Source organism: Polychytrium aggregatum, assembly GCF_025602895.1.
Source record: "Polychytrium aggregatum strain JEL109 chromosome Unknown BJ171scaffold_5, whole genome shotgun sequence".
Lineage (NCBI taxonomy): Eukaryota > Fungi > Chytridiomycota > Chytridiomycetes > Polychytriales > Polychytrium > Polychytrium aggregatum.
The window spans coordinates 377,568-403,277 of NW_026516207.1; the positions used below are offsets into that span (position 1 = coordinate 377,568).

The 25,710-nt window shown below is 56.2% G+C and overlaps 9 protein-coding genes across 9 annotated transcripts; 4 read left to right on the plus strand and 5 right to left on the minus strand.

Annotated features, from left to right (window-relative positions):
- Nucleotides 1-859: 859 nt before the first annotated feature.
- On the plus strand, nt 860-4,695 carry BJ171DRAFT_633947 (uncharacterized protein; the record flags this gene model as incomplete). The annotated part of the gene is made up of 3 exons (XM_053115667.1): nt 860-979; nt 1,304-4,514; nt 4,601-4,695. 3 exons carry the CDS (start codon nt 860-862, stop codon nt 4,663-4,665), a joined length of 3,396 nt encoding a protein of 1,131 aa, XP_052970238.1. The 3' UTR covers nt 4,666-4,695.
- A 197-nt stretch (nt 4,696-4,892) lies between these two features.
- Nucleotides 4,893-7,436, plus strand: BJ171DRAFT_490394 (uncharacterized protein). Its single transcript, XM_053109617.1, has one exon. The coding sequence runs from the start codon at nt 5,041-5,043 to the stop codon at nt 7,171-7,173; it is 2,133 nt and encodes a 710-aa protein (XP_052970239.1). The 5' UTR covers nt 4,893-5,040; the 3' UTR covers nt 7,174-7,436.
- BJ171DRAFT_595969 (uncharacterized protein) lies at nt 7,426-11,923 on the minus strand. The gene is made up of 18 exons (XM_053114644.1): nt 11,755-11,923; nt 11,241-11,582; nt 11,102-11,151; nt 10,883-10,968; nt 10,650-10,717; nt 10,441-10,564; nt 10,178-10,301; nt 9,909-10,063; nt 9,740-9,814; nt 9,537-9,656; nt 9,406-9,452; nt 9,255-9,329; nt 8,997-9,126; nt 8,772-8,916; nt 8,416-8,609; nt 8,076-8,210; nt 7,725-7,907; nt 7,426-7,603 (listed from the first exon to the last, which is right to left on the minus strand). Exons 1-18 carry the CDS (start codon nt 11,817-11,819, stop codon nt 7,538-7,540), a joined length of 2,184 nt encoding a protein of 727 aa, XP_052970240.1. The 5' UTR covers nt 11,820-11,923; the 3' UTR covers nt 7,426-7,537.
- Nucleotides 11,924-12,316: 393 nt separating this feature from the next.
- BJ171DRAFT_577977 (uncharacterized protein) lies at nt 12,317-13,723 on the plus strand (the record flags this gene model as incomplete). The annotated part of the gene is made up of 5 exons (XM_053113850.1): nt 12,317-12,551; nt 12,667-12,736; nt 12,941-13,035; nt 13,184-13,227; nt 13,331-13,723. 5 exons carry the CDS (start codon nt 12,317-12,319, stop codon nt 13,721-13,723), a joined length of 837 nt encoding a protein of 278 aa, XP_052970241.1.
- Nucleotides 13,724-14,093: 370 nt separating this feature from the next.
- BJ171DRAFT_633960 (uncharacterized protein) lies at nt 14,094-15,728 on the minus strand (the record flags this gene model as incomplete). The annotated part of the gene is made up of 2 exons (XM_053115668.1): nt 14,094-15,403; nt 15,524-15,728. The coding sequence occupies 2 exons, from the start codon at nt 15,726-15,728 to the stop codon at nt 14,094-14,096; spliced, it is 1,515 nt and encodes a 504-aa protein (XP_052970242.1).
- Nucleotides 15,729-16,132: 404 nt separating this feature from the next.
- Nucleotides 16,133-19,134, minus strand: BJ171DRAFT_235568 (acyl-coenzyme A thioesterase 8-like protein). Its single transcript, XM_053106575.1, has 13 exons — nt 18,803-19,134; nt 18,594-18,659; nt 18,394-18,438; nt 18,222-18,244; nt 18,069-18,144; nt 17,879-17,985; nt 17,751-17,791; nt 17,519-17,603; nt 17,191-17,277; nt 16,981-17,034; nt 16,780-16,896; nt 16,597-16,647; nt 16,133-16,513 (listed from the first exon to the last, which is right to left on the minus strand). Exons 1-13 carry the CDS (start codon nt 18,924-18,926, stop codon nt 16,331-16,333), a joined length of 1,059 nt encoding a protein of 352 aa, XP_052970243.1. The 5' UTR covers nt 18,927-19,134; the 3' UTR covers nt 16,133-16,330.
- Nucleotides 18,982-20,211, minus strand: BJ171DRAFT_235573 (uncharacterized protein). Its single transcript, XM_053106576.1, has 4 exons — nt 19,792-20,211; nt 19,382-19,632; nt 19,262-19,290; nt 18,982-19,142 (listed from the first exon to the last, which is right to left on the minus strand). Exons 1-4 carry the CDS (start codon nt 19,996-19,998, stop codon nt 19,048-19,050), a joined length of 582 nt encoding a protein of 193 aa, XP_052970244.1. The 5' UTR covers nt 19,999-20,211; the 3' UTR covers nt 18,982-19,047.
- Nucleotides 20,212-20,603: 392 nt separating this feature from the next.
- Nucleotides 20,604-23,253, minus strand: BJ171DRAFT_490409 (ankyrin repeat-containing domain protein). The gene is made up of 7 exons (XM_053109618.1): nt 22,121-23,253; nt 21,878-21,968; nt 21,664-21,717; nt 21,434-21,544; nt 21,235-21,299; nt 21,023-21,156; nt 20,604-20,904 (listed from the first exon to the last, which is right to left on the minus strand). Exons 1-7 carry the CDS (start codon nt 22,906-22,908, stop codon nt 20,777-20,779), a joined length of 1,371 nt encoding a protein of 456 aa, XP_052970245.1. The 5' UTR covers nt 22,909-23,253; the 3' UTR covers nt 20,604-20,776.
- Nucleotides 23,254-23,926: 673 nt separating this feature from the next.
- BJ171DRAFT_561250 (P-loop containing nucleoside triphosphate hydrolase protein) lies at nt 23,927-25,687 on the plus strand (the record flags this gene model as incomplete). Its single annotated transcript, XM_053113228.1, has 6 exons — nt 23,927-24,179; nt 24,458-24,500; nt 24,608-24,713; nt 24,856-24,987; nt 25,132-25,458; nt 25,628-25,687. The coding sequence occupies exons 1-6, from the start codon at nt 24,170-24,172 to the stop codon at nt 25,685-25,687; spliced, it is 678 nt and encodes a 225-aa protein (XP_052970246.1). The 5' UTR covers nt 23,927-24,169.
- Nucleotides 25,688-25,710: the final 23 nt, after the last annotated feature.

Sequence of the window (25,710 nt, forward strand, 5' to 3'; positions counted from 1 at the left end):
GGTCTGTCCAACTCAGGCTCTCGCAGACGATGGTCTCAAGATGCAGATGGATGCGCTCCTCTTTCTTCTGAATGCAGTGCATCCATGGTTGGCAACACTTCAGGTCAACAAGTACACATAGGAAGCTTCTGGTGCCCAATCAAGAAGGTTCCATGAAAAGTGTAACCCTACCTCCCCAGAGTCGTCCCCAGATACTTTGTCCTCGGCTTCGATGGCCGCTACATATATCTGGCCAGCGACCTTTTCGACCATCTAATTCCTTCGCCCGACGATACAATCAAATATCGCACTGCATGACCACACTTCCTCCCATCAAAGGAGCGACCCCGCCTCCGTCCGAGGCGGTTCTGCTGCCGCCCTTGCCTGGCACCCACAGGTCCCAAAAGCGACCAGGCTTTCGAATTCGGGATCAAGCCAATGTCGCATTTGCCCGCATCAATGTGCCTCTGACCACCTCACTGCTTTCCGCCGACATTGAGTCGTACCCACTGAGCGACCCATCTATGGACCCGACGCTGGTGCGCAGACGTCCGGTGCTCAGACAGCTAGTCAGTCTGCGGGCAATTGAATTCCATCGCAACTGGCCCATGGAAATGCTATCGATACGGCTCGCACATGGTAAGCAAGCCAAACAAGCAGTGAATGGATCCGAAATGGATCTGCAGTGGACCGGGAGAGCGGTGTCTCGACGACAAAGTTGGTGGCGGTCGGGCCATCCAGCTTGCCATCCAGCTTGCCATCCAGCTTGCCATCCAGCTTGCCATCCAGCTTGCCATCCAGCTTGCCATCGTTGCTCACAGCTCTTGTCGCCTGGTTTGCACTTCCCCCGTCTCCCACCCTGGCAGAACGAGAGCGAGAAATGGAACACTTGGCCAAGCTCTTCATGCTCAGAATCAACAATCCATACGTGGCCGAAGACGACAAGAAGTACTTTGGGATGGGGGCCTCCTTTGGGAAGAACTACCTGCCTCCCGTGAATGTGGGTGCTGATGGTGCAGATGGTGCCGATGGTGCAGATGGTGCAGATGGTGCAGATGGTGCCGATGGTGCTGATGGTGCTGATGGTGCTGATGGTGCTGATGGTGTGGTCGTTGCCCTGATGGGGTGAATGAGAACAACTCTGGAGGTGGGGCGAGTGATCACTCGGCGACAGCGACGAAAGTGGCGGTTCCCAGATGCAATCATTGCACCAACCTCTGACTCGTATCCCACCACCGATCCTACCCACTATCCCTCCACTATCCCTCCACTATCCCTCCACTATCCCTCCACTATCCCTCATCCCACACCACATCCATTGCAGATCCCCGACGACATTGCCCCGCCCCTCTCCGACCACGACCACTCCGACCAAGGCAGCATCAACGAGTCATACCACTATCCCCGCCAGAGCCGCCCGACCTCGGTCTTTGACCGCCTCAGCGCTCCCCGACACCGGACACCACTTGCGCTCGATGGCGAGGACCCGTGTGCGCCGCATCCGCCGTTCGGGCCTCCTCCCGACTCGGCTTTCTTTGAGCGCATGAGCCGACCAAAGACCGTGGTGCGGGAGGCATCGCCAAAGACGCCGCATCGGCGGCACATCAAGATCCCAGACAATGTCACGATCGACAAGCTGAGCCAGCCCAAGAAGGTCCCGGCACAGCCGATCCACCCCGAGATTCTGGTGGGAATGAAGATGTGTGGGCACGGCAAGAAGGTCCCGCTGGAGTCGTTTGAGCGGCTGTCGGCGCCTCGGCGGCCGGTGGTGCTTCCCAAGGAACGGCGCTATCATCCGCACTACCAGAGTCATCGACCTCCAGAGAAGCGCCACCGGAGCAAAAAACAAACTAACACGGTTCACAATGGGCAAAACGAGATCGACAATGTCCTCAACATTGAAAGAACTGTTCTCCAGCACGAGCAGGTCCGTGATCTACCGACAAACGAAAGCCGCGATGTATCTGATCAGCAGACTTCCGTGACCCAAGACACAGCCGTTACCAACTTTGACACCAAATCCGGTGCTGGTGAATCAATACCCAAACCGGTTGATACCCCTCGTCAAAACCAGGCGCCCCCGTCTCGCTCGGAACGCAGACCAAGCGTTTTGTCAAAGCAGCCATCTCGCGTTTCCAAAGATCAGGACTTGGCCCGGCCTGTTCAGCAAACGACCAAGGATAGCAAAGAGGGGCCTGAAGCCGGACCACCTCTGAAGAGACGATCGTCGCTCTCAAACGAGAGCCCCAGTGTCGGGTCGCGACCCAGCCAGACGTCTGGGCCAGATATCAGCAGCTCTGGAGTATCCAAGCTCGAGCGAATCGAATCCATGGCTGCTTCTTCCGAGTCCAAAGCAAACCACGTTCCTGTAGAACCGGTAACCCGATCCGATGGGCCATTCGCCAAGGAATCTCCTCCATCAACCATCTCAGACTATGGGTACTATGGCTATGCCTTCTACAACAAGCCAAGCTCGCCTGATAAGAAAGTCATGCCGCAGTCCAGCCTATCATCAGCGTTTGCTGATGAGGGCATCACAACAATATCCGATTACGGATACTATGGTTACTGCTTCCAGAATGCTCCGCAGCCCGCCGACGTCCAGAAACAGGTTGCAGTCGCCTCATCTGCTTCGCCTGGTCCGCTCGAGGAGTATACTACCATCTCAGACTACGGATATTATGGATACTGCTTTCAAAATCATCCAAGCGCATCCGGCGAATCTGAGACCATACGATCCGAGTCTGTTCCTGCTTCAGTGCCCACTTTGACTGCTCCAGCTACTATCTCGGACTATGGATACTATGGCGCAGCTTTCGTCAACAGGCCACCATCTGCCAAATCCAGTGCCCAAACGACACCGTCTGCTCCGTCTGCTCGTTCCAAAGATGTGACCATTTCAGACTACGGATACTATGGATACGCTTTCCATAATCATCCAGAGGCTGATAGCAGCCCGGATCATCCAACACATACCCCTGCAAAACAATCTACTGTGGACAAGAAGCCGATGGACGACAGCGCCTCACTCACCGTTTCGGATTATGGCTTCTATGGGTACTGTTTCGTGAACAAGCCAGCAGCGGCACAGTCCGTCTCGAAGCCGTCGCCAACCCACGTCCAGCCCAACTCGACGATCTCAGACTATGGCTACTATGGATATGCCTTCTACAACCGACCTGCCACAGCACCCAACGCCTCCACAGCAGCAAAAGGCCATGATCTAAAGCATAAATCAAAAGAACTCCCAGGGAACACCATATCCGACTATGGCTACTATGGCTATGCCTTCCAAAACCGACCACCGTCTGCCCAACCATTGAGCAAATCCATGCCAGCCAAGATAGAAGCATCAGGTGCGGCGGTTGTGCATGAGCCGAGTGAAAAACCAACCGTCTCCGACTATGGATACTATGGATACTGTTTCGAGAATCCACTTCGCAAGACCCAGCCGGCCGCAAGTCCTCCGCTGGCTCCACATGTGTCAGCCAAAGAAGAGTCGCACTATACCATATCGGACTATGGATACTACGGACATGCTTTCCACAACAGGCCGGCAAGTAGTCCCTCAATCAAGCCATCCCAGAAGCATTCCGTGTCCCCTGTTTCCACCGACTCCAAAGCAACCATATCGGACTATGGATATTATGGACATGCCTTCCACAACCGCCCTCCAAGCCCCAAGAAACCAGCACAGCCTCCCGTCGGGGATGTCGCGCAGACTATCTCGGATTACGGATACTATGGTTATGCTTTCCACAACCGACCGGCCAGCGGTCCAGTGGCCAAGCCACACCACATACATCCCAGACCTCCAGTGTCCAATGAGTTCAAAGGAACCATATCAGATTACGGATACTATGGATACGCCTTCTACAACCGTCCACCAAGCGCCCCTCCTGGAGTGATCGCCAGCACGACTGAGGCCCAGAACAGTCAAGCACCAGCCAAAAGAGGACGGACTAAGGACGCAGCTGAGGCACTTTCCGAGAGTGCAACAAGTTCGAGTGACCACCAAGCAACCATATCGGACTATGGATACTACGGCTATGCCTTCCACAACAGGCCGGCAAGTAGTCCCTCAATCAAGCCATCCCAGAAGCATTCCGTGTTCCCTGTTTCCACCGACTTCAAAGGAACCATATCGGACTATGGATATTATGGACATGCCTTCCACAACCGCCCTCCAAGCCCCAAGAAACCAGCACAGCCTCCCGTCGGGGATGTCGCGCAGACTATCTCGGATTACGGATACTATGGTTATGCTTTCCACAACCGACCGGCCAGCGGTCCAGTGGCCAGGCCACGTCACATGGATCCCAAACCTCCAGTGTCCAATGAGTTCAAAGGAACCATATCAGATTACGGATACTACGGAAGGGCATTCTACAACCGCCCACCAAGCCCAGATGTGCTGCCTACCAGCTATACCCACACAGACCCGCCTACTCACACGGTTTCAGACTATGGATACTACGGCTATGCAAGAGTTAACCCTGCAGCTCCATATTCACGAGAGAGCGAACCACACCATGGTAGGTGGCTATTGAGGCACCACTGATTTTCCTGTGCAAGCCTGATAACCAGCTGTCCACCTCCACCCTTTCCACAATCACCTCAGATTCGACGATATCCGACTATGGCTACTACGGCTACGCCTTCCAAAACCAGGCGCCCGAGGCATAGTGTGACCATTTCAATAAATCTGCCACTCAGCTATAGCTCTCTGACATGTGCGGGGCCGTTTCCTCGGGTCCGTGCGGCCCTACCAGTACTATCGCACAACTGCACTGCCAAATCCTGAGAGTGATGTGTGCTGGCCGTCTCGCCTGCCCTGGTCGCCTGCCCTGGTCGCTTGCCCTGGTCGTGTCTTCCAAAGAGAAGCCGGACGCGGAAACCTCGAATCTTCGGCCGCTTCGCCCCTCATCTTGCCTGCATTTTCGCAGCTTCGACCCCTTTTCGGCGGGGCTCTTGGGTATTCGATTGGCCGGTGGTCTCCAACTTCATCCACAGGCTGAGCTCAGAGGCCCAACGGCCGTACCAACATTATCCAGGGACAACATGTCGCCAACCCCGACCAACATTCTGTTCGCTCTGATGGTCTTCAGCCTCGTGCTGCCGTACATCCCGAGGGTCGCCTATGCCATCCTGAGGCTTTCGATCCGCAATAAGTGGATTACATTGACGCTCATAGTGCTGCTTGGCTGGGTTGTTGCGGCTGCCTCGCTGCTGGTCTTGATTGTCCATCTCAGCACCAGATACGGCATCTCGCTGAGGCTGCATCGAAGCCGCACACGGTTCTGGCTGTCCTTCACCTTCGGTGCCCCGCCCATGAACCTCAAAGCCAATACGGCGACATCAAGCAAACCAAGAGAGCCTGTCGGTTCGGTCCCGGAGCAAGGCTCGCCCCTTGCCACTTCGAATCTGCCGTCCCCGCTGTCATCCGTGCCGGGCTCGCCTCTGTGGCAGTCGTCGGATGAGTCCAGGGCAAGTCGCAAAGCCGAGCGTCGATTGACCACCGGGCTTGGTCCAACCAAGGGTCTGCTCGATGCTCTCAAGACAGCAAAGACGGCACAGAGCCCACGGATAGGCATCCCAGCTTCGCCCAAGCCAGTCTCGACCAAACCCGCCCAGCCCGCCCAGCAGAAGCCCGCCCCAAAGCCGGGCTGGGCAGCCGTCCTCAACTTCTTCTCGGTAGAGCGCAGCAATGAATCCGATGTCAAGTATGCCATACTGACGGGCCAGTTTGTTCTGACGATTCGCTATGTATCCTTCTTCTGGCCGGACAAGTCCCACTTTGACGAGGCCGCGGATGCCGTTGGCGAGAACGGCCTGCGTCGGCGACTTGTGCGTTTACTTGCTCCTCCCTACGTCGGCATCAAGCTGGGCGGCGTTGCTGTCTATCTGCCAGCATATCCATATTTCGGATTTCCCGAGGACCTGCGGAGCTCGGCGGCCAACTTGGCAGCGCTGACCGACACCGACCGTCAGAGGGCGGCCGAGCGATTCAACCAGTATCTCATCGAACATGTGCCTCGCTGGCTGCGACTGCACGTCACCACCATGAATATCTACATCCCGAGCCCATCCGATCGCTCTGGGCCGCTTGCTCCGGGGGTGCTGCGAATTCCTCCACAAAAGATCAAGAGCGAGCCGCTGACATGGGCTGGTCTTCTGCCGTGGCTGCTGTGGGAAGAAACCCGGCCAAAGCGAGAGTTTTTCCACGGATTTGCCTCCACCCTGATCGAGCACCATGCTCTCAACACCAGCATCGCCGATTGCACTGGCATGCGCTTTCGTTTTTGCCTCTACTTCAAGGACCTTGACTTTGGCGACCGTTTGGTGGACGGCGGCCCACAGCCCAGCCACCGCCCGCGGGCCGTCAGCTTGTCAAAGTTCGGGTTTGGCAGCAGGACTAACCCCGTGCCTATGCTGCCAGTCGAAACTGCCTTCATCAAGGTCCGCGGGGCTCTGGCTGTCGTGAAGGTTTACGAACCCAAAAACGAGGACAGCCCTGGCTGGAGGGACGTCATCATCATCAACAACCCGAGTGCATCTGCAGCTCGCATCGACCAGACGCAGAGCGGCCCAGCCCCGGCGCAAGCAACTCCGTCGGCGAGCCAGCGATCGTCGCTCGCCAGCACTTCGTCGACCTCAAGCGGCATGAAAAACGCCAGCTCGGCGCCGCTCCTGACTCTGGGGGACGAGTCATCGCTGTCGTCCATCGACCTGGCCGTCCCTGTGCATACTGAAGCCACCAGGAGCAGCAGCACCCTCCGACCTCATCCCACCCTCAGCAGAATCAAATCAGATGACTCCACGAACATGCGGCGATCCTTCTCGGTTCCCAGCCTGTCGTCCAGGAAACCAGTGCTGCCGCAGACCACCCAGCCTCGGTCGAGTCTCCCAGGTCTGGAGATCGATGCCGAACTCTCAGCGACCATGCAGGTTACTGTCCAGATCCCTCATATGGTGGTGACAATCAACCATCCGCTCTTGGAGTTTGCCCGCGATCTCCAGCTCGGAAGCACAGCCGACACCGCGGCACCTGGTACTAGCTCTGGCATGACGCCCGTGATTGCGGCCAAGAAGTTTCTGCACAAGGGCGCCGACCTGTTCACCAAGGCCGTTCTGGTCTACTTTGACAGCCGGACATTCGAGGTCAGGAATATCAAGCGCGAGATCATGATTTGATCTGTTGCCGTGGTATGGCCTCCGACACTCGAGTCTGTCCGGCTCAAACACGGCATCGGAATATGCATTTCTGTTGGATTGCGATTGCACCGTGCCTGGTTTGAGTCCGATACATCGCTATTTTCTGGTCCTGAATACACCCCGTCCACCGAGGCCAACAGGGTACTGCCAGGGACGCTCAGGGATACTCTCCCGTTTCGTTCCAAACAAGCTGTGCTATGTTTGCTATCTCTGAATATATCTACACATGTCCGTTGCCACAACTCGGATGAGACCCTGTACCCATGTGCTCAAGCGCAGTACTCGATGATGTGTCAACCCGGTAGCCGCAGGTTGAACACCGGTCGTTGCATCTAGTTGTCGCTCAGGGCTTCTCTTGTAAAACCGGCTCGACAACAGAGCCTTTCTGCACAAACACCTTTCTCAGGTTCTGTGGGTTAGCGCGGAAATGAAGATGTGAATGTCAGCCAATAGCTCGCCGAAGAATCGCCAAGGGCAAGGATTGCCACAGACATTCGAATCCATATTTTGGGTCTGCAGGCCGTGCTCACCGCCAAAAACTTGTCCTTTTCGATCATCGATCGGAGCTTGACCTCTTGCGTGCTTGTTCCAAATCCGTCCGATAAGAGTCTATCAACATCAGCCTTCCGCTTCTCGGGGTCGTATTTGTTGATGCACCGCGAGTAATCTAGGGCAGAGAGCTTGTTGTCTTTGAACATTGAGTTGAGTGCAGACTAATAGGCCACGGTTCGATCGTTGATGGCGTTGTCCAAGTGCCCGAGATGTTGAATAGATATATCAGCTGGCGTGTATCATATCTTGGGTGCGACTTGGAGATACCCGCTATCCCCTGGCAGCTCACTTGACAGACATATAGCAGACCAAGCCTCTGCGATACTGACCAACAGTCCAACGATATACTCATCGCGTATCTCAATCTCCTGCTCCTTCACAACGTCTATGAACATGCAGTCCTCATCGCTGTGGAAGAGCCAGCGATAAGTCACCACGGGTCCGGGTTGATCCGAATCCAGCGCCTGGAGAGCCAGATGTAAGCGTCAGCACACTGTCGGGGAGCGTAGGCGCTGGATTGTACAGACTAACTATGAGCAAAGGTGAAGCCAACAACGGAAACAAGTGATCAATGGAGCCAAATAACTTTGTAGGATACTCGACAGAGGCTCGTGAGTAGCAGGGTGGAGACAGCGCATAAACTTGCGGAAGGGTGTCGCCAGCACATACACTTGTCAGATACTCGATTTGCTTTTGAGTCTTCAAAGGGCCCCAGATTTCCTCAAAAATAGAGGGAACCTTTGACTTTGGTATCGTTCCCTTGGCCCTCCCTTCGTTCAAAGTGACATCGTAGCGGTAGAATGCGTCCTTCAGACGAGCAATCATTTGCTTTTGGTGATGGTATACACGTTCGCTGACGACTCCTATGACATTGAACGATGTATGTGAGCGTGAATGGGGAAAGTACAGCGGTCCAGATAATGATACAGCCAAAGAGGCACCAAGTCATAAATCTGAGTATACACGACTCAGCTCGAGGCGACACACGTCGATGAATAAGTAAAATTGGCAAATCTACACCATACCATCAAGGACATCAATGAACAGAGCGCAGGTGTTGCTCTGAACTCGGTACTTCTTGCAAGCCTCGCAGATGTTGTAGGCCCACTCGGCGATGATGTCCTGGGTGCCGAATCGCTTTTTGAGATACATGTAGAAGAACTCCACGAGCTTTTGATTGGATCAAATTGAAACTGGTTGTTAGTAGAAGGGCTGGTGGCGAGGCCATGCACCCTCTGTCCTGAACTCACCGAAACCGAGGTAGGCGTGCCTTTGCCCGGAGTCGAGGACTCATACAGAGCCTTGGCCTCCCATGTGTCCTTGATCAACAACGAGCAATTCTTCTTTGAGAGCTTTCTGTTGAGAATCTTGCCCTTGTAGCTGCGTTGGTTCAGAATCGACACCCAACAGCGACGCCAGGTAAGCACATCAACCGTGTCCCGGACTCTGTAGACCCGCATCACTGGTGATACTCGATCGAGTGAGGGTGAGTGCACGGTCTGCCTTACCGGAGGTGCTTGGGTATGTCCGAGGATATGCCAAGACCAATAAAGTACTTTGGCTCTCCGGGTGTTTCGTCCGCTCTGGCAAGCACGGTTGATCAGAAACCAGCTGACTGGCCAGGATACAGGACCCACGCAAATCAGACATGCCACTGACCTGGTGTCATCTCCGGCTTGCTTGTCAGTTAATGCTTTGCTCTTGAGCTAATCAACGCGATCCGTATGGAGCAAGGTCAGCCAACGCCAGCCGCGCTGACAATGTTTGCAGCAAGCCATGCTACGACTCACCTCTCCAAGCTTGCGACACAAGATTACAATAGTGTCGTGAAAGTCCAAGTCCTTGCAGAGCATGCCCCACTCTTTGATGCTGAAAGGACACATGCTTTGGATATAGTCCCAGTTCGGAAACTGAAGGACATGTAGTGGAAGGATCTTGAGTCCATCCGATCTTCCGCGCGCACTTCTGAGTTGCGACCATACAGCATACTCACCTGTTCATCTGTGCGCTTGCGGAGCTCTGCAAGCTTCTCTTTCAACTTGGCTTCGAGCTCTGCAAGTGCTACCGCCTGTCGATTCAATGATGTGCGTCCGATATCAACATACAGTGAGCAAGCAAGGAACGGATGCCACATACTATCGGGTGCTGCCCGGAGTACGTACCTGGCTGGATACTTCTTTCGTGCGGTTTTCAAGGTCGATTTGGGTTTTTCGCAGGTCCAGTTCGATCTGGTTGAACGACTCCATGTCCACGGAATTCTGCAGCTCCGCCTCCAAGTCCATGATCCTTTGGCTGGAGACGTTGCTCTGGGACGAGACTGAGCAGTCCAGCTGTTGTGAATACCTCCATCATCAGACAAGCAATATTGCCGACAGGTCCGCTGTCGCTGCCCGATAGCCGAGTGCGTTGAGCACATCTTGACAGAGCTTACGCTTTCGGTTCTCTTTTCGAACTTCCTCAAGGCTCTCCTCCTTTTCTCGGAGCTTCTCGCCGTAGTCTCTCTGTAGCCGCTCATTCTCCTCAACGAGCTCGTTGACCTTGTCGCGAAGGAATGACTGTAGCAGGCAACGTGTATCGTCGCATCGCCATATCACCGTATCGTCAAAGGCACCAATTAGCGACTGCAGACGTAGAGCGGTACATTGAATGCATCATCGGAACCAGCAATTTATCCGTCACAGCATCACACTCAACCTGAGCTCGGTACTCGGTCTCCTTTCTGTTCAACTGATCCGAAACTCGCCGATAATCTTCATGGACAACATCGAGCTGGGATTTCAGAGCATGCATCTGCACCGAGAGGTGTTCGTTCTTCTCCCTAGCCAGTAATGGAGCGCAGTCAGCGTACTGGTTTGTCGTGCAGCTGTCGCCAAGACCCGCAATGTCCGGCAGAGCCACCTTACCTCTCGGTATCCAGGCTAAACTGCATGTCTTCGCGGAGGGTTTCGAGCTCCCTCGAGGCTTGATAGACCTGAACAGACAGCTTTGACCTCATGGGCTCAGTGGCACGCCATGCCACGACACAGCAGAGTTAAGGAGTATTTCGGGCTCGGCGACTACACTGCTCATCAACAGGACGGTGGCTCGAAGAATGGTCAGCTTCAGAATGGGTAGGATATAGATTCTCCAAGAGCACGTCCTGCGCGCTGATGCACGCCTCATACTCGTTCTTGATATCGCTGAGAATCGACTCGTACGTCTTGAATTCTTGAATGAACTGATCTGCGCCGATCGGAGAGACGGCATTTCGGACGCATGAAATGAATGCCAGAGTTTGATCAGCCTGGCGCGTGCAGCTCGCCTCGCATGCACCCCAAGAGCACCCGGCGATCGTGAGCCGCCAGAAGAACCTTACCGAAGAGCTCTCGATAGATTTGCAGGCGCACAGGATGCCCTGCATTGAGCCTTTGCCGTGGACGCACCGTGCAACAGCCGCCTTGGTCAGCACCCTGGCGTGGGAACGGCGGCAGACAAAGCCTCCAGCGAGCACTCACCCATCACCGCCAGTCACCCTGAGTTCCTCTTGCAGACATCGTAGCAACTGGACCAAAAATCTCGGTCTGGTCTTATCGCCTGGATACAGCACCGAACCGCGAGCCGACGCTTGACTCCGCCTCGAAGCAGCGGCTGAGTCTTTCTGGTTGAGATCCAGCACGATTCCCGCGATTGTCTTGGTCTTGATGGTTGCCGGCGGAATCAGCGGATGTGTCTCGTGCTCACCGATGGAATCGTCCAGGCCCGAGTACAACGGCAGAGATGTTCCGATCCCGCCAGTTGGTATCGGAGATACGAAGATTTTGGACAGGTCCTGGTCGATCATGAAGTTCTGGCGCATCCTGAGGATGCCGCGATGGTGGCGGTCGTGATGATACGGCGCATCTAGCGTTAGGATACTGGCTGCGGGGCAGCGCTGTCGGCGAACAGAGCCTATATATCCATCGAGTGGACCAAATATATCGATGCACCCGCAGCAGGTCTACACTCGCATCTCGACATGCTCGCAGATACCTCCTGAATGGCTCCGATCGGTTGCTCATGGAACTGCCCGGGCGCTGGCTCTCGATGCCGGTCATGTCGACGGAGCGTGGATGCTTTTGAGACGGGCGTTGCTCGTTGGAATCGAAACTGGTATCGTGCCTCTCGTCGACCCTGACGATCGCCGGGGTTGATTGTCAGGCGATCCGTGGGGCGCATATGCAGCGTCGTCGGTTTCGATCTTGGTGGGAAGAACGATCAACACCGTCTCGGCGAGAGCGAGAGCGGACGAGAGCAGGCGAGAGCAGACGAGAACGGAGGGCGGCATCTGGAGCCGATGCCAGCCGCACTTGCCTGTGCTCTGCCCTGATCTCACCGATCCAGCACCGTCAACTGCAAAACGGCAATGGCCGCGGCGACAAGGATACTGATGGGCCTATTCTCGCGGACTGGGGTAGCGCTGTCGGCCCCGGTTCGCTCGATCCTGCGGGCCTCGCCCTGGACCCGATCTGTTTCGGCACTCAGTCCAGCGCCCCAGCGATGCAGCATGTGGGTGCTCGCCCAACAAGCCAAGCAACCGTGGAGTCGACCCAGCATGCTTTCCGGGCCCGGTTCTCTGATTACCTCGAGACTCAAGACATCCATGTGGAGGGCTCCAGCACGTTGCTCGGTATCGTCGCTGGTAGCGCAGCGCCCATTTGCGTCTTTGTCGAAGCAGCCGCAGAACAAGATCCCCACCGAATGGAGGCGGACTCTGCGGCGGTTCACCAACTCCAAATGGTTCAGTCCCGAATATGTAGTTTATGGCATCATCGGCATCAACTGTGCAGGTAAATTGCGGGGCTGCGTGGTTTGTCTGAAGACCCAGTCCGCGACACTCGAGATGGCTTCATGGATCCAGCTGCTTTTGCTCATATTTCGCCATCCGGCTCTGCGCAACTTCAGTGTATCTTGTCTGGCTCTATGCTCAGAAGAATGCAAAAGAGTTCCGGGACTACAAGCTGCTGCAATTCATGTGAGTCTGGTGTGCAGGCGATATGGCAATATATGCCAGATCTGCAACAAAGCACAGGCAGGAGCCGCTGGCAGCATCCGAACGGAGTGTGCTTAGGATCTGCTGAATGCTCCGAAACATGGCGATGCGGAATGCCGGCTTGAGTCCCATCTGTGGTGCCTGTCTTTTGCCTCATCCGGAGTGACCTCGATCTTGCATCGTCAGGTACAAGAACTTCATGATCAGCTGGCCATCGACCGTCGAGCAATTCCGATGGTGGACCATCTTTACCGCCTCGTTCTCGCACATGGAGTTTATGCGTAAGTTGGAGGAGCGACCACGGCGGGCTGGTCTGCGAGGTGCTCGACATCGATGTATGCGGGACTCGCCGTCGTTGGCGGCGCCAACAGCCCAAGAGCTGCCCTCGACTGGCCTCTGAACGGACCCCCATTGGTCGTCTACTACTAGATCTGCTTGTCAATATGATGACTCTCTACTTTTTCGGCATCCCGGTATGTACCTATCTGCACTTGCGGTCGTCTGTAGATGTCTGCGCTTGGTGACGATGGGAGCGTATGTGCTAACGGGACGTCCTCCACCGCATCTGTCGTCCAGGTGGCGGCATTCCTTGGAAGCGCTCGGTTTCTGTCGATCTACCTCCTGGCCAGCGCCCCCACGTCGCTCCTGACGCTCATCTACCAGTACTACAAGGCGTCGACCGAGTTCTCGCGAAGCCACGTCCCAGTCCCTGTGAGCTCGAGCCTGGGCGCCTCGGGCAACACCATGTCGGCGATTGTCATCTTCACCTGCCTCAACCCGCTGGCCACGATCTATCTCTATTTCATTCCCATTCCTGCATATCTGGCGACCGTCGGCCTGATTCTGCATGATCTGTGGGGCCACTTTTCGAACCAGCAAAGCCGCACCAACTTTATTGCCCATCTTGCCGGCGCTGGCTTTGGCTTCGTGTACTATTGGCGGCACATCCGCAAGGCCATCCGAAGATGAGATTATGTGCGACGCAGCCTCGATTTTTCAGGCTTCGGTTTCCAAAGACCTGTCAGCACCGAGCGACGAGGGTCATAAGGTAGCCGACACCTGCAGCCATTGACCATCATGGTTGTCACACAACATGGAGCTGCCATGCGAGAGCACAACTCTCGAAGTATGCGGATATGGTAGTGTATTGTGAGCCCAGCAAAGGCACAAACGCCCGCTCGTCCAATAAACACACTCCAGCAACACCGAATTGCGACACCGTCCTCATGTATTCGCCTAATGCTGTCGACGCAGCGCACCGGCTGCGGCCGCAACTTTCGCCACCGATCCATTACACGCGGATCAGTCAACTTGTCGCCCTAGTTTGAGGGCAGCGATACTAATCCTCAGCACCGCTCGCGCTGACTCTGAGCGACTTTTTGAGCTTGTTGGTGAGCAGATCCAGATGCTGGTGCGTCTCCTGGATCCGTCCCTTTGAAAGCTGGCACAGTTGTAGAATCTCATGCGTCTGCCTTTCCTGAGATTCATGGGCACGCTCAATCTCAGTGACCTCCTCGAGCTGCTTTATGATCTGCTTTATCTGCTGCTCGTGACGGGATTTCGAAGACTGCTCGTGCCGCGTCCGTTCCTTGGCGATAGCTTGCTCCAGACCCGCCTTTGCCTCCTCAAGCGACTTGCAGTGCAGCTTCTCCTTGTACAACTCCAGCTCTAGCTCCCGAATTTGGGTCGAATGACCCTTGTTGATCTTGGCCTCCATCTGAACCAACTCCTTTCTCAGAGCGCGGATGGTGATTTCCTGCTGCTGGTGCTTGGCCTTGGACTCGTGCTTTGTCGACTCGAACAAGTCTGCCAGGGCATGCAGTTGCTCCTGGGACTTACCGAGTTCGCTCTCGAGCGCACGAATCTGAACAGCCTGATCCTTTGCAAATGCGGTAATTTCGGCAAGACGTGCCTTGACAATATTCAGCAGCGGTAGCGACACCGGAACAGTTGAGTGTGCCGCGGGAGAGGACGGGCGATGGCGCTTGGTCGGATGCCGCTTCTTCTTGCGATGTTTCTTCTCACGATGGACGCGCCCCCTGCGGCTGGAGCTGACCGAGAGCGCATCGAGATGTGCCAAGGGGTCGGGCGCAAAGACCTGGGTGGGAGCCGCACCGATAGGCAGGTGCGTGGTTGGCAAACATGCCGAGTTCATGAGCAAAGTCGCTGTGGCAAGAGCAGCCGGGGCAGAGGCGGTGAGAGCAGGATCCCACAGTGGACGTCCGGGGGTGGCCCGAGCAGTTTTGTAAGATGGAGGTGGCAGCGGGGCAAAGAAAAGGTCGGCCCGAGATTGGGCCGGTCGCTTGGCCGACGCCGGGACGGCACCGACGGGCTTGGAGGGCTCGGCGCGAATGGACCTATATGCGTCTCGCTGATAGGGCAGGTTGTCTTTTGGGGACGAGCATGCCGAAGATGCCGAGCTGTCGCTGGAGCCGTCCGTGCTCTGGCGAGTGCGAGAATGGCGGTCCTTCGTTTCCAGCGGCGGCGCAATTGTTACGCGTGGGATGAGCTCTTGCTTGAGCCGCTCGAGCAACTCGTCCCTGTCGTCGACGATATTCAGGCGCGGCGCTTGTCGTGGGTGGCTTTCGGGAAGAATACTCGGGTCCAGCAGATCGGCAAACTCCTTTTCGATGTTCCGACGGGTGGTCTCTGGAGAGGCAGCGACGGGGATTCTCGGCCCTGTCGGCTCAGTTCTCACACCGGCTGCACGGATGCTTTGGTCGGGTGCTGTTGATCTGGGCCTGGTGCTTCCCGAGCTGTTCAGCGCACCTCGAAGGGTCGGCGAGCCCGAGTCTGCTCTGTTGTGGATGCCCTCGAGAAGCGACTGGCTTCGTGGCTGGGAAGACGGGCTGTCCTCAACTCGAAGGTGCAGACTAGCTGCCGAGCGGCTTCGGGCAGCCGGTACAGCCGCTCGCGACAGCAGATCGTCGCCAAAGGCGCCGCTCGAGACTGGACCATGGGAGGTGCTGGACATTGCCAAAGAAGCGATACAACGTGCCCAGTCAACTGGTAGGAGCAATAGATCAGAGCGACGTTACCAAATGTAAAGGCAGTGCAACCCTCAGAACGGAAACATTGGAGCAGTGGCGGCTCAGTAATAGTCGCAGGCCCGTGATCGATTGATTGCTGCAGATAGACAAATCACTCTGATGTGGGGTAAGCAGAATCTGGAGAAATGCATCGGGTCGCTTCCAGCCCATGGCTCCTGTTGCGAGTGGCAACCAGGAAGTTCGTCCTTGCCTTGATCTTTTCACATCCCGTAGGCCCAAGCGGAGCCACTAGCTGCATCGCCCAGGGCGCTCTGTTTCGATCTGGAGCAGTGATGAACTCCAATGGACACACTTGGCACTGTTTTCACGCGTAGAGTGGCAAGAGAAATGAGGAAATCCAATCGATGATTGCCTTTTATATAGCCAGAGCGACAAAGCAACGGCTCTCGACGAAGCCGTTGCCGGCACAAGGCGGGGGAGTGCGTGGATGAAGATAAAATTAAGGAAGCGGATCAAGGTGCTGGGCCAGAGCACACAACAGCATGGGCACTGGAGCGAGGGAGGAGTGTTGGGGATGGGGACATGCTCAAAGCTTGGCTGCAACGGTGTTGCCGCTTTCGTCGTCTTGGTTTCCAGGGCTGTCCGAGATGCCCTTGGATATCTTCTCGATTCGGATGACGCCCTCTTGGGCACAAGACATGACGAGGCGTCCATCCATAGTAAAGATGCGTCCGAATGTCAAGCCACGACCGCCGCACGTTCTCGAGCTCTAGTTGTATTTCGGAGCACAGGTGATTAGCATCGCGAACCAACTGGAATATGGCGAAGTAGGGGGTGCTCGGTAATCCTTACCTCCATTTCGTAGAGGAGCCATTCGTCCGCCCTAAAAGGCTCATGGAACCACTAAGAGAGCAAATCGCATCGCACAGAGCGATGCGCTTCAGTACAAAACAATAGGAATCACATGCATAAATGCAGCGGGCAGAGCCATCCAGCCATAGTCGGGAGACACCGGCAAGAGTAATAATCGCTTACAATGGTATGGTCCAGGCTGGCGATCATTTGGAGCCTTGGAGTCGAGAATCGAGTGATTCCGTGGGGAAGAAGGCTCGTGTTGAGCAGATAATAGTCGGAACAGTAGGCCGCAACGCACTGTGACAAGAGTTGGGCATCCAGTCAGTGCATTGCGATTGCAGAAAAGCAAGCACGCGGGTGATGCTCGAGAGTTGGGCATACATGATGAACAGAGAGTGCATCGGGGAGCTTGCCCTTGGCACGCATCCAGGCCAGCTGCGGAATCGGAATCGGAATCGGAATCGGAATGAGAGGGTCGGATGCCCATATATCAGTCAATATCTGCATCGATAGACCGTGAACGCCATAGTGGATTGCCCGACGACATGGAGAAAAATGCACATGCACAGCTCCGGCACTGGGGTATCGTACCTGCTTTGGCTTTCGTTTCTCCGGGGCTCGCCAGGCCGAAAGCGGTTCGACAGTCTCGCGAATGAGCTTGGCCTCGATCGGGATAGGCTTTATAACGGGGATCAACCACGACAACGATTACTCAAAGTGTTCCGGCCTTGGCTGGGATTGCCAAGGTTGGTGCTTTAACATCACTCAAGACCGTTTCGGCAGGCAAAAAGTCCTCCGACGGGAAGTACTTCGGCACACACAAAGCCAGACGTCTTCTCGGGCATTCGCGGACGCGCAGAAGGCCCTGTGCAGAATCTGCTGACTTGTGAATGCTGCTGCCTTCGAGATGCACCCTCACCTGCTTCAGCCTCATCTTGATCAGACTAGCAGAGCTGGACGACACTTCCGGGTGCTTGAGCAGATAGTTCAGTTCATCTTCCTCGCTGGTCATGGTGAGCGACAGTGGGATGTGAATGGACCGCGTGGAAGAAACGGTCAACAGCATGACGAACGGAGCAGCGTGCGGCCAGGGAAGGCCACTCTCGAAGGAAATAGTCATGCCAAAGCATCTGAGCTCGGATGAAACCTACGAGGGAATAGAGTCTGGATGGGGTGCTTGGGGCATCTCGTACTGAAGACGACAGTGGTGTTAGATGCCGAGACGGCGGCTGGACATGCCTCAGGGACACGGATGCATATGGAGCCCAGGGGCAACAACCTGGTGATCGAGGGCGTTATCCTCGGATGTTTGGAAAGAACAGATGCAAGAAAATATGATCTTGCCCTTCTGGCTGGCGTTCACGATGCGGGTGACGTAGGTTCGTCCTGGAGCGCGATAGTCAGTCGGGGATATGGATGCCGAAAGTCCCTGGCTGTTGGGCAGAGGACGCTGAAATGCGGGGACTTACCGTCTCTCACGCGAATCACCTTGTAGATGATGGGGATGTTTGCATCGCCGGGGAGAATAAAGTAGGAATGGAGAGACTATGCAAGAAAAGCGCCATGAGAAGCTGATGCATGACTCTTGCCATGCCGACGCCGACGGCAATCTGCGAACGTACATGGACGTGATGCGTGGGAGGAACTTGAGCGGAAGAGGGAAGCCTCACGTTAGATGGGCCCTTTGGCCGCTTTGCGAGTTGGCAGCAGCAAAAGCGAGCGGAGAAATGCAGGAACGGCGATATGCGGGCAGCAGAGATAAGGCGACTCCTCAGGAGCGCAGAGCCGACATACCTGTCTTTGTGGCGGCAGCAAGAGCCAAGCCAACGACCTGGCCGCCTGGATCCAGCAGCGAGCCGAGTGGATGGGTGAGCGAGCGAAGAGGCTTATGGTCGCAGTCGGTTCAAAGCTGCATCATCGGCAAAATGCAGCTGCGGCAGCATGGGAGAAGGGCATGGATCTGCTGTGGGACATCTTTGGCCGACAATACCGACCATATACACCGCGAGCCCCCACGGGAAGCCAGAGATGTCTGCTTCTGTAGAGATCGGCATCGATATCTGGCGATCAGAGGAGCGGGGTTCAGCACGGCATCTCCGGTCCAATATCCCGGCGGGTGCAGCAGAAGCGACGAAGCAGAGCCAGAAGCAGGGCTAGAAGCAGGGCCAGAGGCCAGCCGGAGCGGCAGACGCAGCAAACACACATTCGAGCTCGAGAGCCGCCTCGATCTCGGTCGAGATGCCTTCGGAGAGGGGCAACTTCATCGTGGGCAGATGTGGAAGGCCGGTCGAGGCGGGCGGCCGACAGCTTTTATTGAGCGTCGGCATCACATGAATCACCCGTTCTCCCCGAGGCTCATGCGTCAATCAGCCGAGCCGCCTTGCATCGGCTCGCAGCGTCGTTTGTGCCGGACAGTCGATCGCCAGCGAGCCTGCGGCTGCTTCGTTTTCATGCCGGCGGGAATATGCGTTTGAGTGCCCTGTAGGTTTTGCAGTAGACCTCCTTGTCGCCATACGGGATGAGGCCGCAGGGAAGGCCAGGACCTGGAACAGCCATGAGCCGGCAATCAGCGGATCCGGTGGTGCTCGGCGCTCGCCTCACCACCCGATCGCTCGAATGACACCCGCTGGTGCCGACAGCGACAACGAGGGTTGTGCCGTACCTGCTTTGCCCGGATGAACACCGCCCTCGCTGTTGTTGATCACACGGACACATCGATGCGCGGCCAATATTAGAGGATACTCAAAGCAAAAGTAGTTGCAGCACAGCAGCGGCACTCAACTGTTTGCCTTGGATGATGTAGCGAGGCGCTCCATATGTCCCGGCTTCGTATCCGGCAATCATGTATTCGGGCTCGGTGCCGCCCGAAGGGCCGGGATTGAACTCGCCGGTGCACACGACCCAGATGAAGTGGTCGGCAAAGTTGCCGTCGGCGACCAGAACATCATAGTCGACCACATGATACTCGAGGTCGCCGTAAGAGACCGTCGCACCCTTCAGATGGGCACCGCACTTGCCCGGGTGCAAGCCGCCCTGAGACGGCAAAGGGTAATACCGGGCATTGGATGTGGCAGCGAAGATCAGTCCACGATGGCACAACGATGGCAATGGCGAGATGACGCTGCCAGGGTGGTGTCGAGGCCGCCCTCACCCAAGCAGCAACGACCTTGGGACGGTAGCCCAGAATCTTACAAAAATATCGGCCCGTGCGATGAAGAGCGGCCTTCCGTCAACCTCGAATCCGCCAGGCACGGCATTGGCAGGGATGTTGCCTATGATCCGGTTGAAGACGCGGGGCACCTTCGTCAGGGCAGCAGTGCTATGGCAGTACCAGGGCGAAGCGAGTACGCAGGATCGCCGCGAGAGCGACAGGGCGTACCTCCGTGAGCCCGCTCCCATCGCACGGGGCTGTGTGGTTGCGGTACCCAGTCCATTCCCGCAGAGTCGATGCAGATGGGCAGTGCGTTTTGCGAGGCCGGCTGGGCCGAATGTCCATGAACACTATGAAAAAATTTCTTGTTAAAAATTGAGCGAGAACGAAAAAACTCGCTCTCGGAGCCACCTCGGTCGGCGAGAAGAGCAGTCTCTGGCGAGAGACCCCCGAGGGAAGGCGAGAAGCCTCTCGCCGTCACACACACACACTTTGCACAAGGGAGTCAAATGCCGTCAATCGACCATGGCCGGATTCCAACTTTGCTGCGCCACATACAACGTGACTTTCAGGTGACCGAGACGAGCAGCCGCGAGGAGGCCGGAAAAATTGATAGTGCGATCTCAGGCGAGAACCGCGACGGCGCTCTCGGGGCGTGATGCCCTTCTCGCCGAGAAGCCCGTGTGCGCAGCAGACCGCCTTCCTTTCTGGGCAGAGCGGCCAGCAAGCAGCCACCGCATGGCTGGTTCGTCGTCGCTGATCCGACTGCCATAGCTTCCCACCAACTGCCATAGCTTCCCACCAACTGCCATAGCTTCCCATCGCATGCCATTGCTTCCCATCGCATGCCATTGCTTCCGACTGCATGCCGGGCAGACGTGTGCGTGTTCAGGTTCAGGTTCCAGAAAATGACAACCAGCGCTCAAATCAAGGAGCAACCTTATCCTGCAGCGGCGGCTCACTCGAGTTTGGCAGTGGCTTCGATCGAATCAGCGCTCGTGCCGATCCATTCTGTAGTGGTGCCTGTCAGACGCCTCGGTCGAAGAGCATTCGGACAGCGTCTGGCTGGGCCGATCCCTGGCCGAGACTTGAGTGAGTTGTGTTTGTGTCCTTTCGCCGCAAGGATCTGTGCTCAGAGTGCGCACAAAGGCACTCTGCGATCAAGAGGAACGGCCGAGGCATTCAGTCCAATGCACCCCAGGAGTGCTCAGATTGGGGCTCCTGCCTGGCCGCGGCCCTTCGCTACTACACCCCCCCCAAAGGCCGCTTTACCTTGCATGTAGTCAGCAACTTCAAACGAGTAGGCGTACTCGAGCGGCACCCACTCGAGCTTGTTCTTGATCTTGGGATCCGCGCCCCGCTCGATCAGAAGGGCGATCAGATCAAAGTGTCCGAAAGCCAGAGCGCTAATGTGGAGAAAACATGATGAGCAACGATCGACTTCGGAGCCATCTGGTTTCGACCACCAGGCGGCGTTGACTCACTGGTGAAGCGGGGTATTTCCAGCCTTGTCGGGTTTGTTGATCTCGGCACCAGCATCAAGAAGTGTCTGTGAGAAACAATGCTCAGTCTCGCGCCAGACGACAGGAATCCTGTTGGTGAGCACAGGGTGTGCTTGCGATATTGGTGCATGATGCCGACATCAATACAGGGATGCATCCGAGCCGGCAGTGCAGTCCTCACATTCACGGCCTTGGTGAGACCTCTCCGTACGGCGAGAATAAGGAGTGTCTCTTCGTTCAGGTTGCATATGTCCAGGACCTTGGGGAACCTTTCAAAGTACATGGCAAAGCCCTGGATCCGCGAAAGACGTTCATGGCGTGAGGACTGAGGATCTGCGTCCAACGAAGCAACGACAGCGAGGCAATTCGGCTCGACCGGTCGGATCCAACAGCTCTAGCGGATGCGGGCACCTGCTCATTGCCATGCTCGACGGCAACCATCGGGGCAGTGTTTCCTCGAAGATCCTGGTGGAGACAGAGAGACAGACAGACGGGCGGATCAGCATTGGGGCACGAGTTTGCTGTCGACTTTCTGTGGAAGCTCCTGGCCAACAACGTCCTGAGCCAAGACCAGAACAGACCGCCCCTTTCGCCGCTCTTGGTCGGCGCTCCCAACCACCATTACCACCGCAGTTTTCTCGGCTTCGTGCCCAGCATCGAGGTAAAACTTGAGAATGTCGTTCTGACCATATGCAGCTGCATAGAACAGCCCCGGCCTGCGCAATAAAGGCGTCTTGGTCGGTTAGGGCCTCGGGTCCTGGATGTTTCTGCTGTCCAGACCCACAGCGCATTGGCATCCACGGCAGCATTCGTTCGAGGGTCCAAGAACACAAGAAGTCTGTGCCCAGTCAGTCGTTGCAGTGCCTACCATCCGTTCTGTGGGTCTGGCATCTGCAGGGGGAACTTTTTCTCGGAATAGAGCTTCTTGAGCTGGGCCAGATTGCCCTGCCGTATCAGCTGCTTGATGGGCAGGAAGTAGTTGTTGGTGATGGAGAGCTTCTGCTGGGATTTTTTCTCTCGCTGAGTGGCCAGCAACGACAGAGCAGTTTCGGTCGAGGCCGGCGCCTGGGACATGAGCAGCAGCTGTTGAGGCGGGGGTGCTTGGGTTGCCGAAAGCTTGCGCGTGCGGCTCTCGATCGGCTTGTCCATCGAGGCTGTCCGAGCCAAGCCGGATTGCAGCGACTGGTGGATGCTCATGGCCGGTTGGTTGGCTGCGAGTGGGTGGGTGGGAGTTGCAGAAGCTCTTGGGTCGTCGTCTTGGGCAGGCTGGAGACGGCAGCTGCTTGGGATGGCGGTGCCCAAACGAACTGGGGGGCCAGGAAATGAGAGACGAGTCGGGCAAGGGAAGAGTCGGAGCAGAGAAGGGGCGATTGGCTGGCGATCGGCTCTCGGCCTCGCCAGGGCCCGCCCAAGAGATTGCTCTCCACGATCTGCCGAGCCCGACCTGCACCGGGAAGGACCCACAGGCAACGAGCGGCACTGAAAAGCAGCGACAAGCAGCGACGGACATTCGAAATTACTGGCAGATATCGGCCATACCTCCGATGTTCGGCTTCGCGAGCGCCGACCGGCCGCGGCTTCCTCTGGCAGCCTTTGGCCCAGCAGCAGACCGGCTACGTCACTTTTTCGAGCTGTCCTCGCTTGCGCCCCCAACATGTTACTTTGTGTTGATTGCCGGGCGATCCGGAACAGGTGAAGCAGCTGAGCATAGGGATAGCGAAACCACGAGGGCAGTGCAAGCAAGCATTCCGTTTCGACGATTGTCTCGGTGTCACTGCTCGCGGCTGATCCTCCTCCGATCGACTCGGGCTATTTGCGGTCGCAGGCAAGAAGGCAATGATCAAAGAAATGGCCAGCCAGTTCCAGGCCGAGGTGAGCTGTCCCTTCGCAGCCCGATGTATGCCCTCGCCACCATGTACCGTCAGCGCCGACCTGCAGCGCCTGGTCGATGGTCCTCAGGCCGCCCCTCCCAATGCACAGATCACAAGCATCGACATCCGGAAAGACGCAGTGCGGCAACAGCGCCCGTGCCCGGATATCCCACCGAGTCCGGACCCGCAGCTCAGCGTTACCCTGCTCGACAGTATCGGAACGATGTTTCCGACAAAGTCATTGGACCCCATTCGCCTGCACCGGCTGAACCAGCTTCTGGACTGTGCTCGCCGGGCGAGTGCTTCCAAGGCCCAGCTGATCATAGGAACCTGCTACAGCCCGACCGATCTGCACCCAGCCGTTCGCAAGATCTTCCAGGTAGTCTCGGCAACAATCGACCCTCCGGGGTGCTGGGAATGGCGACAGATTTGAGTGCCACTACTTTCGTATTGGCAACAGAGCGTGTGCCGGAACGACATCAGCGCTGCATACCGATGAGGTATGTGCGAGGACATGCGATTCTTGCTCATTGATCGCCTGCTTCCTTCTATTCTCAATATGCCACCCGGTTTGCCAGGAGACTATTCACATGGCCCTTCCGAATGCATCGCAACGACTGGAGTTCTTGCTGTTTCTCGCGCAGCCTTCTCGATTCTCTCGATTCGACCGGGGTGCCAACGGCTCCATCGAGAAACAGCTGCAAGGCATATCGAAAAAGTGCCACGGCTGGACCTTTGCCGATCTGGTTGCCTTTAGCATCCAATGCGAACGGCTTGCGTCGCCAGGTACTTCCAACGGCCCCGTACAGGCCATGTTTGCAGGACAGACAAACGAGTCATGCCGAGACGCTGTGGGACACTAGACTGTTTGCATCGATTGAAGTTATGGGATGGATGGCACAGATGCAGTCAATTCTATCCCGACATTGCAACGCCGATGTGAATATGTCCGTGATAGCACTGTCGGTCTGTGCATCGATCGATGACAATGCTAATCCCAATGTCAATGCCGTTGTCTGGACATTCTCGATACCAATGTCTGGGCCATGGTCGATGGTACGTTTGGGTCCAGATCCAGTCACCATCGACTTGGACTGTCTCTTTGATCAAGCCTTTGAGATTGTCAGACACAATGTATCGTCGGATATCTTCGAGATGAACCAAGTGGCCTCAGTGGCGTGGTCGGATATTGGTGGACACAGTCACATCAAGGTATTGATTTCCTCTGTCGCATGGGACGCCAAGAGACGCTTTGAGGACAATCAAGTTGACGCAATTGCGCTTGCAGGGCCTTCTGGAAGAAAGCGCGGTCTGGTTTTATCGTCGCGAGGCAGACTTTCGAGCCCTTGGAATCCGGCCATCCAAAGGAGTGCTGCTGTACGTACTGCTGCCAGAGCACATCAAGCAGGGATATTCTGTCTCTGAGCGGCACGAGCAACGATCGGCTAACAATCAAAGGCGACACCGTCTCTGACGCTTCCCAGGTACGGCCCTCCTGGCACCGGAAAGACAATGCTGGCCAAGGCAGTCTCCTCTGAGGCCCACGCCCAGTTCCTGCCTGTTTCGATATCATCGCTGATAAAAGGCGAGGTAAGCCCCACCCCAAGCGTGCAGGAAGACCCGGACACTTGCTCTGGAACAAAGGGTTGTCTCTGGCGCCGCATGTGCTCTGGGTGCAAGTGCATCTGCAGCATGCATATCTTCCATGGACCTAACTCTGTATCAAATCAAGGTCGGAGAGTCCGAGAAGGCCATTGCAGCGCTTTTCCAGACGGCACGACGATGTCAGCCCTGCGTCATCTTCATCGATGAGGTGGAGTGCCTGTTTAGCGACCGCGATAACTCTGGAGATCTGAATCAGAAGGTAGGAGCAGCGCTAGCGCATCCTCGAGACAAAGCACTCTTTGCGTGCGCTCAAGCTCTCCAGTGCGCCGCTTGACGGACATCTCCCATGAACTCTGAGCCAGCCACTCTCGCCTCACTCTGAATCCGTGCTTTGCTGCCACAGATCTTTTCTCAGCTACTCTTTGAAATCGACTCGCTTGAATGGCCCCACGACAAGATCGTTGTCATGGTTGCGACGAACCATCCACAAAGAATGGATCCGGCTCTGCTGCGGCCCGGCCGCATCGACCGGCTGATTGCCGTCGGATTGCCGGATGATGCAGAGCGATTCGACATTCTGAGAACGGTGACACGGTCGCTGTCTCTATCGCCCCAAGCCGATTTGAAGTCCATGGCTCTGCAGACGAAGGGGTTTTCAGGCGCCGACATCCAAGACATGGTCCGACGGGCAGTGCTCGTTTCGTTCCATCGTCAATCGGACCAGGACAAGGTATGGGCAGTGTTGCAGAGCGATGGATGGCGTACATGCAGTCATCAAGGACCATTTTATCGATTGCCGTCCAGTTCCTATTTCCTTGTACTTTTGCCTTGCAATACCTTGCTCACGCAGGCCCCTCCCGCTTTAGATTACTCGCGCGATAGATGCAGTCGTTTCCCAGGATGACCTTCAGGCGGCGTTGGACGAAATGAGGCGGCAGGACCAAACCAGCGACTCCTAGAACATTGGACCATTTTGGAATGC

What these genes read in the sequence shown, in the direction of transcription:
- BJ171DRAFT_490394 (XM_053109617.1), top strand. Translation starts at nt 5,041, where the DNA reads ATGTCGCCAACCCCGACCAACATTCTGTTCGCTCTGATGGTCTTCAGC.
- BJ171DRAFT_595969 (XM_053114644.1), bottom strand. Translation starts at nt 11,819, where the DNA reads ATGACCGGCATCGAGAGCCAGCGCCCGGGCAGTTCCATGAGCAACCGA. An exon ending in CGAAAGAAGTATCCAGCCAG is followed by an intron (nt 9,815 to 9,908) that starts GTACGTACTCCG and finishes TTGAATCGACAG; the next exon opens with GCGGTAGCACTTGCAGAGCT. An exon ending in CAAGCCGGAGATGACACCAG is followed by an intron (nt 9,330 to 9,405) that starts GTCAGTGGCATG and finishes CGTGCTTGCCAG; the next exon opens with AGCGGACGAAACACCCGGAG.
- BJ171DRAFT_235568 (XM_053106575.1), bottom strand. Translation starts at nt 18,926, where the DNA reads ATGCCGACGCTCAATAAAAGCTGTCGGCCGCCCGCCTCGACCGGCCTT. An exon ending in TGCTGCCGCCACAAAGACAG is followed by an intron (nt 18,245 to 18,393) that starts GTATGTCGGCTC and finishes CTTCCGCTCAAG; the next exon opens with TTCCTCCCACGCATCACGTC. An exon ending in TCAAGATGAGGCTGAAGCAG is followed by an intron (nt 17,278 to 17,518) that starts GTGAGGGTGCAT and finishes CCCGTTATAAAG; the next exon opens with CCTATCCCGATCGAGGCCAA.
- BJ171DRAFT_235573 (XM_053106576.1), bottom strand. Translation starts at nt 19,998, where the DNA reads ATGGGAGCGGGCTCACGGAGGTACGCCCTGTCGCTCTCGCGGCGATCC. An exon ending in TCGCACGGGCCGATATTTTT is followed by an intron (nt 19,633 to 19,791) that starts GTAAGATTCTGG and finishes TTGCCGTCTCAG; the next exon opens with GGCGGCTTGCACCCGGGCAA. An exon ending in TACATCATCCAAGGCAAACA is followed by an intron (nt 19,291 to 19,381) that starts GTTGAGTGCCGC and finishes GATCAACAACAG; the next exon opens with CGAGGGCGGTGTTCATCCGG.
- BJ171DRAFT_490409 (XM_053109618.1), bottom strand. Translation starts at nt 22,908, where the DNA reads ATGTTGGGGGCGCAAGCGAGGACAGCTCGAAAAAGTGACGTAGCCGGT. An exon ending in AAGCCGAGAAAACTGCGGTG is followed by an intron (nt 21,718 to 21,877) that starts GTAATGGTGGTT and finishes TGTCTCCACCAG; the next exon opens with GATCTTCGAGGAAACACTGC. An exon ending in AGTTGCTGACTACATGCAAG is followed by an intron (nt 20,905 to 21,022) that starts GTAAAGCGGCCT and finishes TCTTGATCGCAG; the next exon opens with AGTGCCTTTGTGCGCACTCT.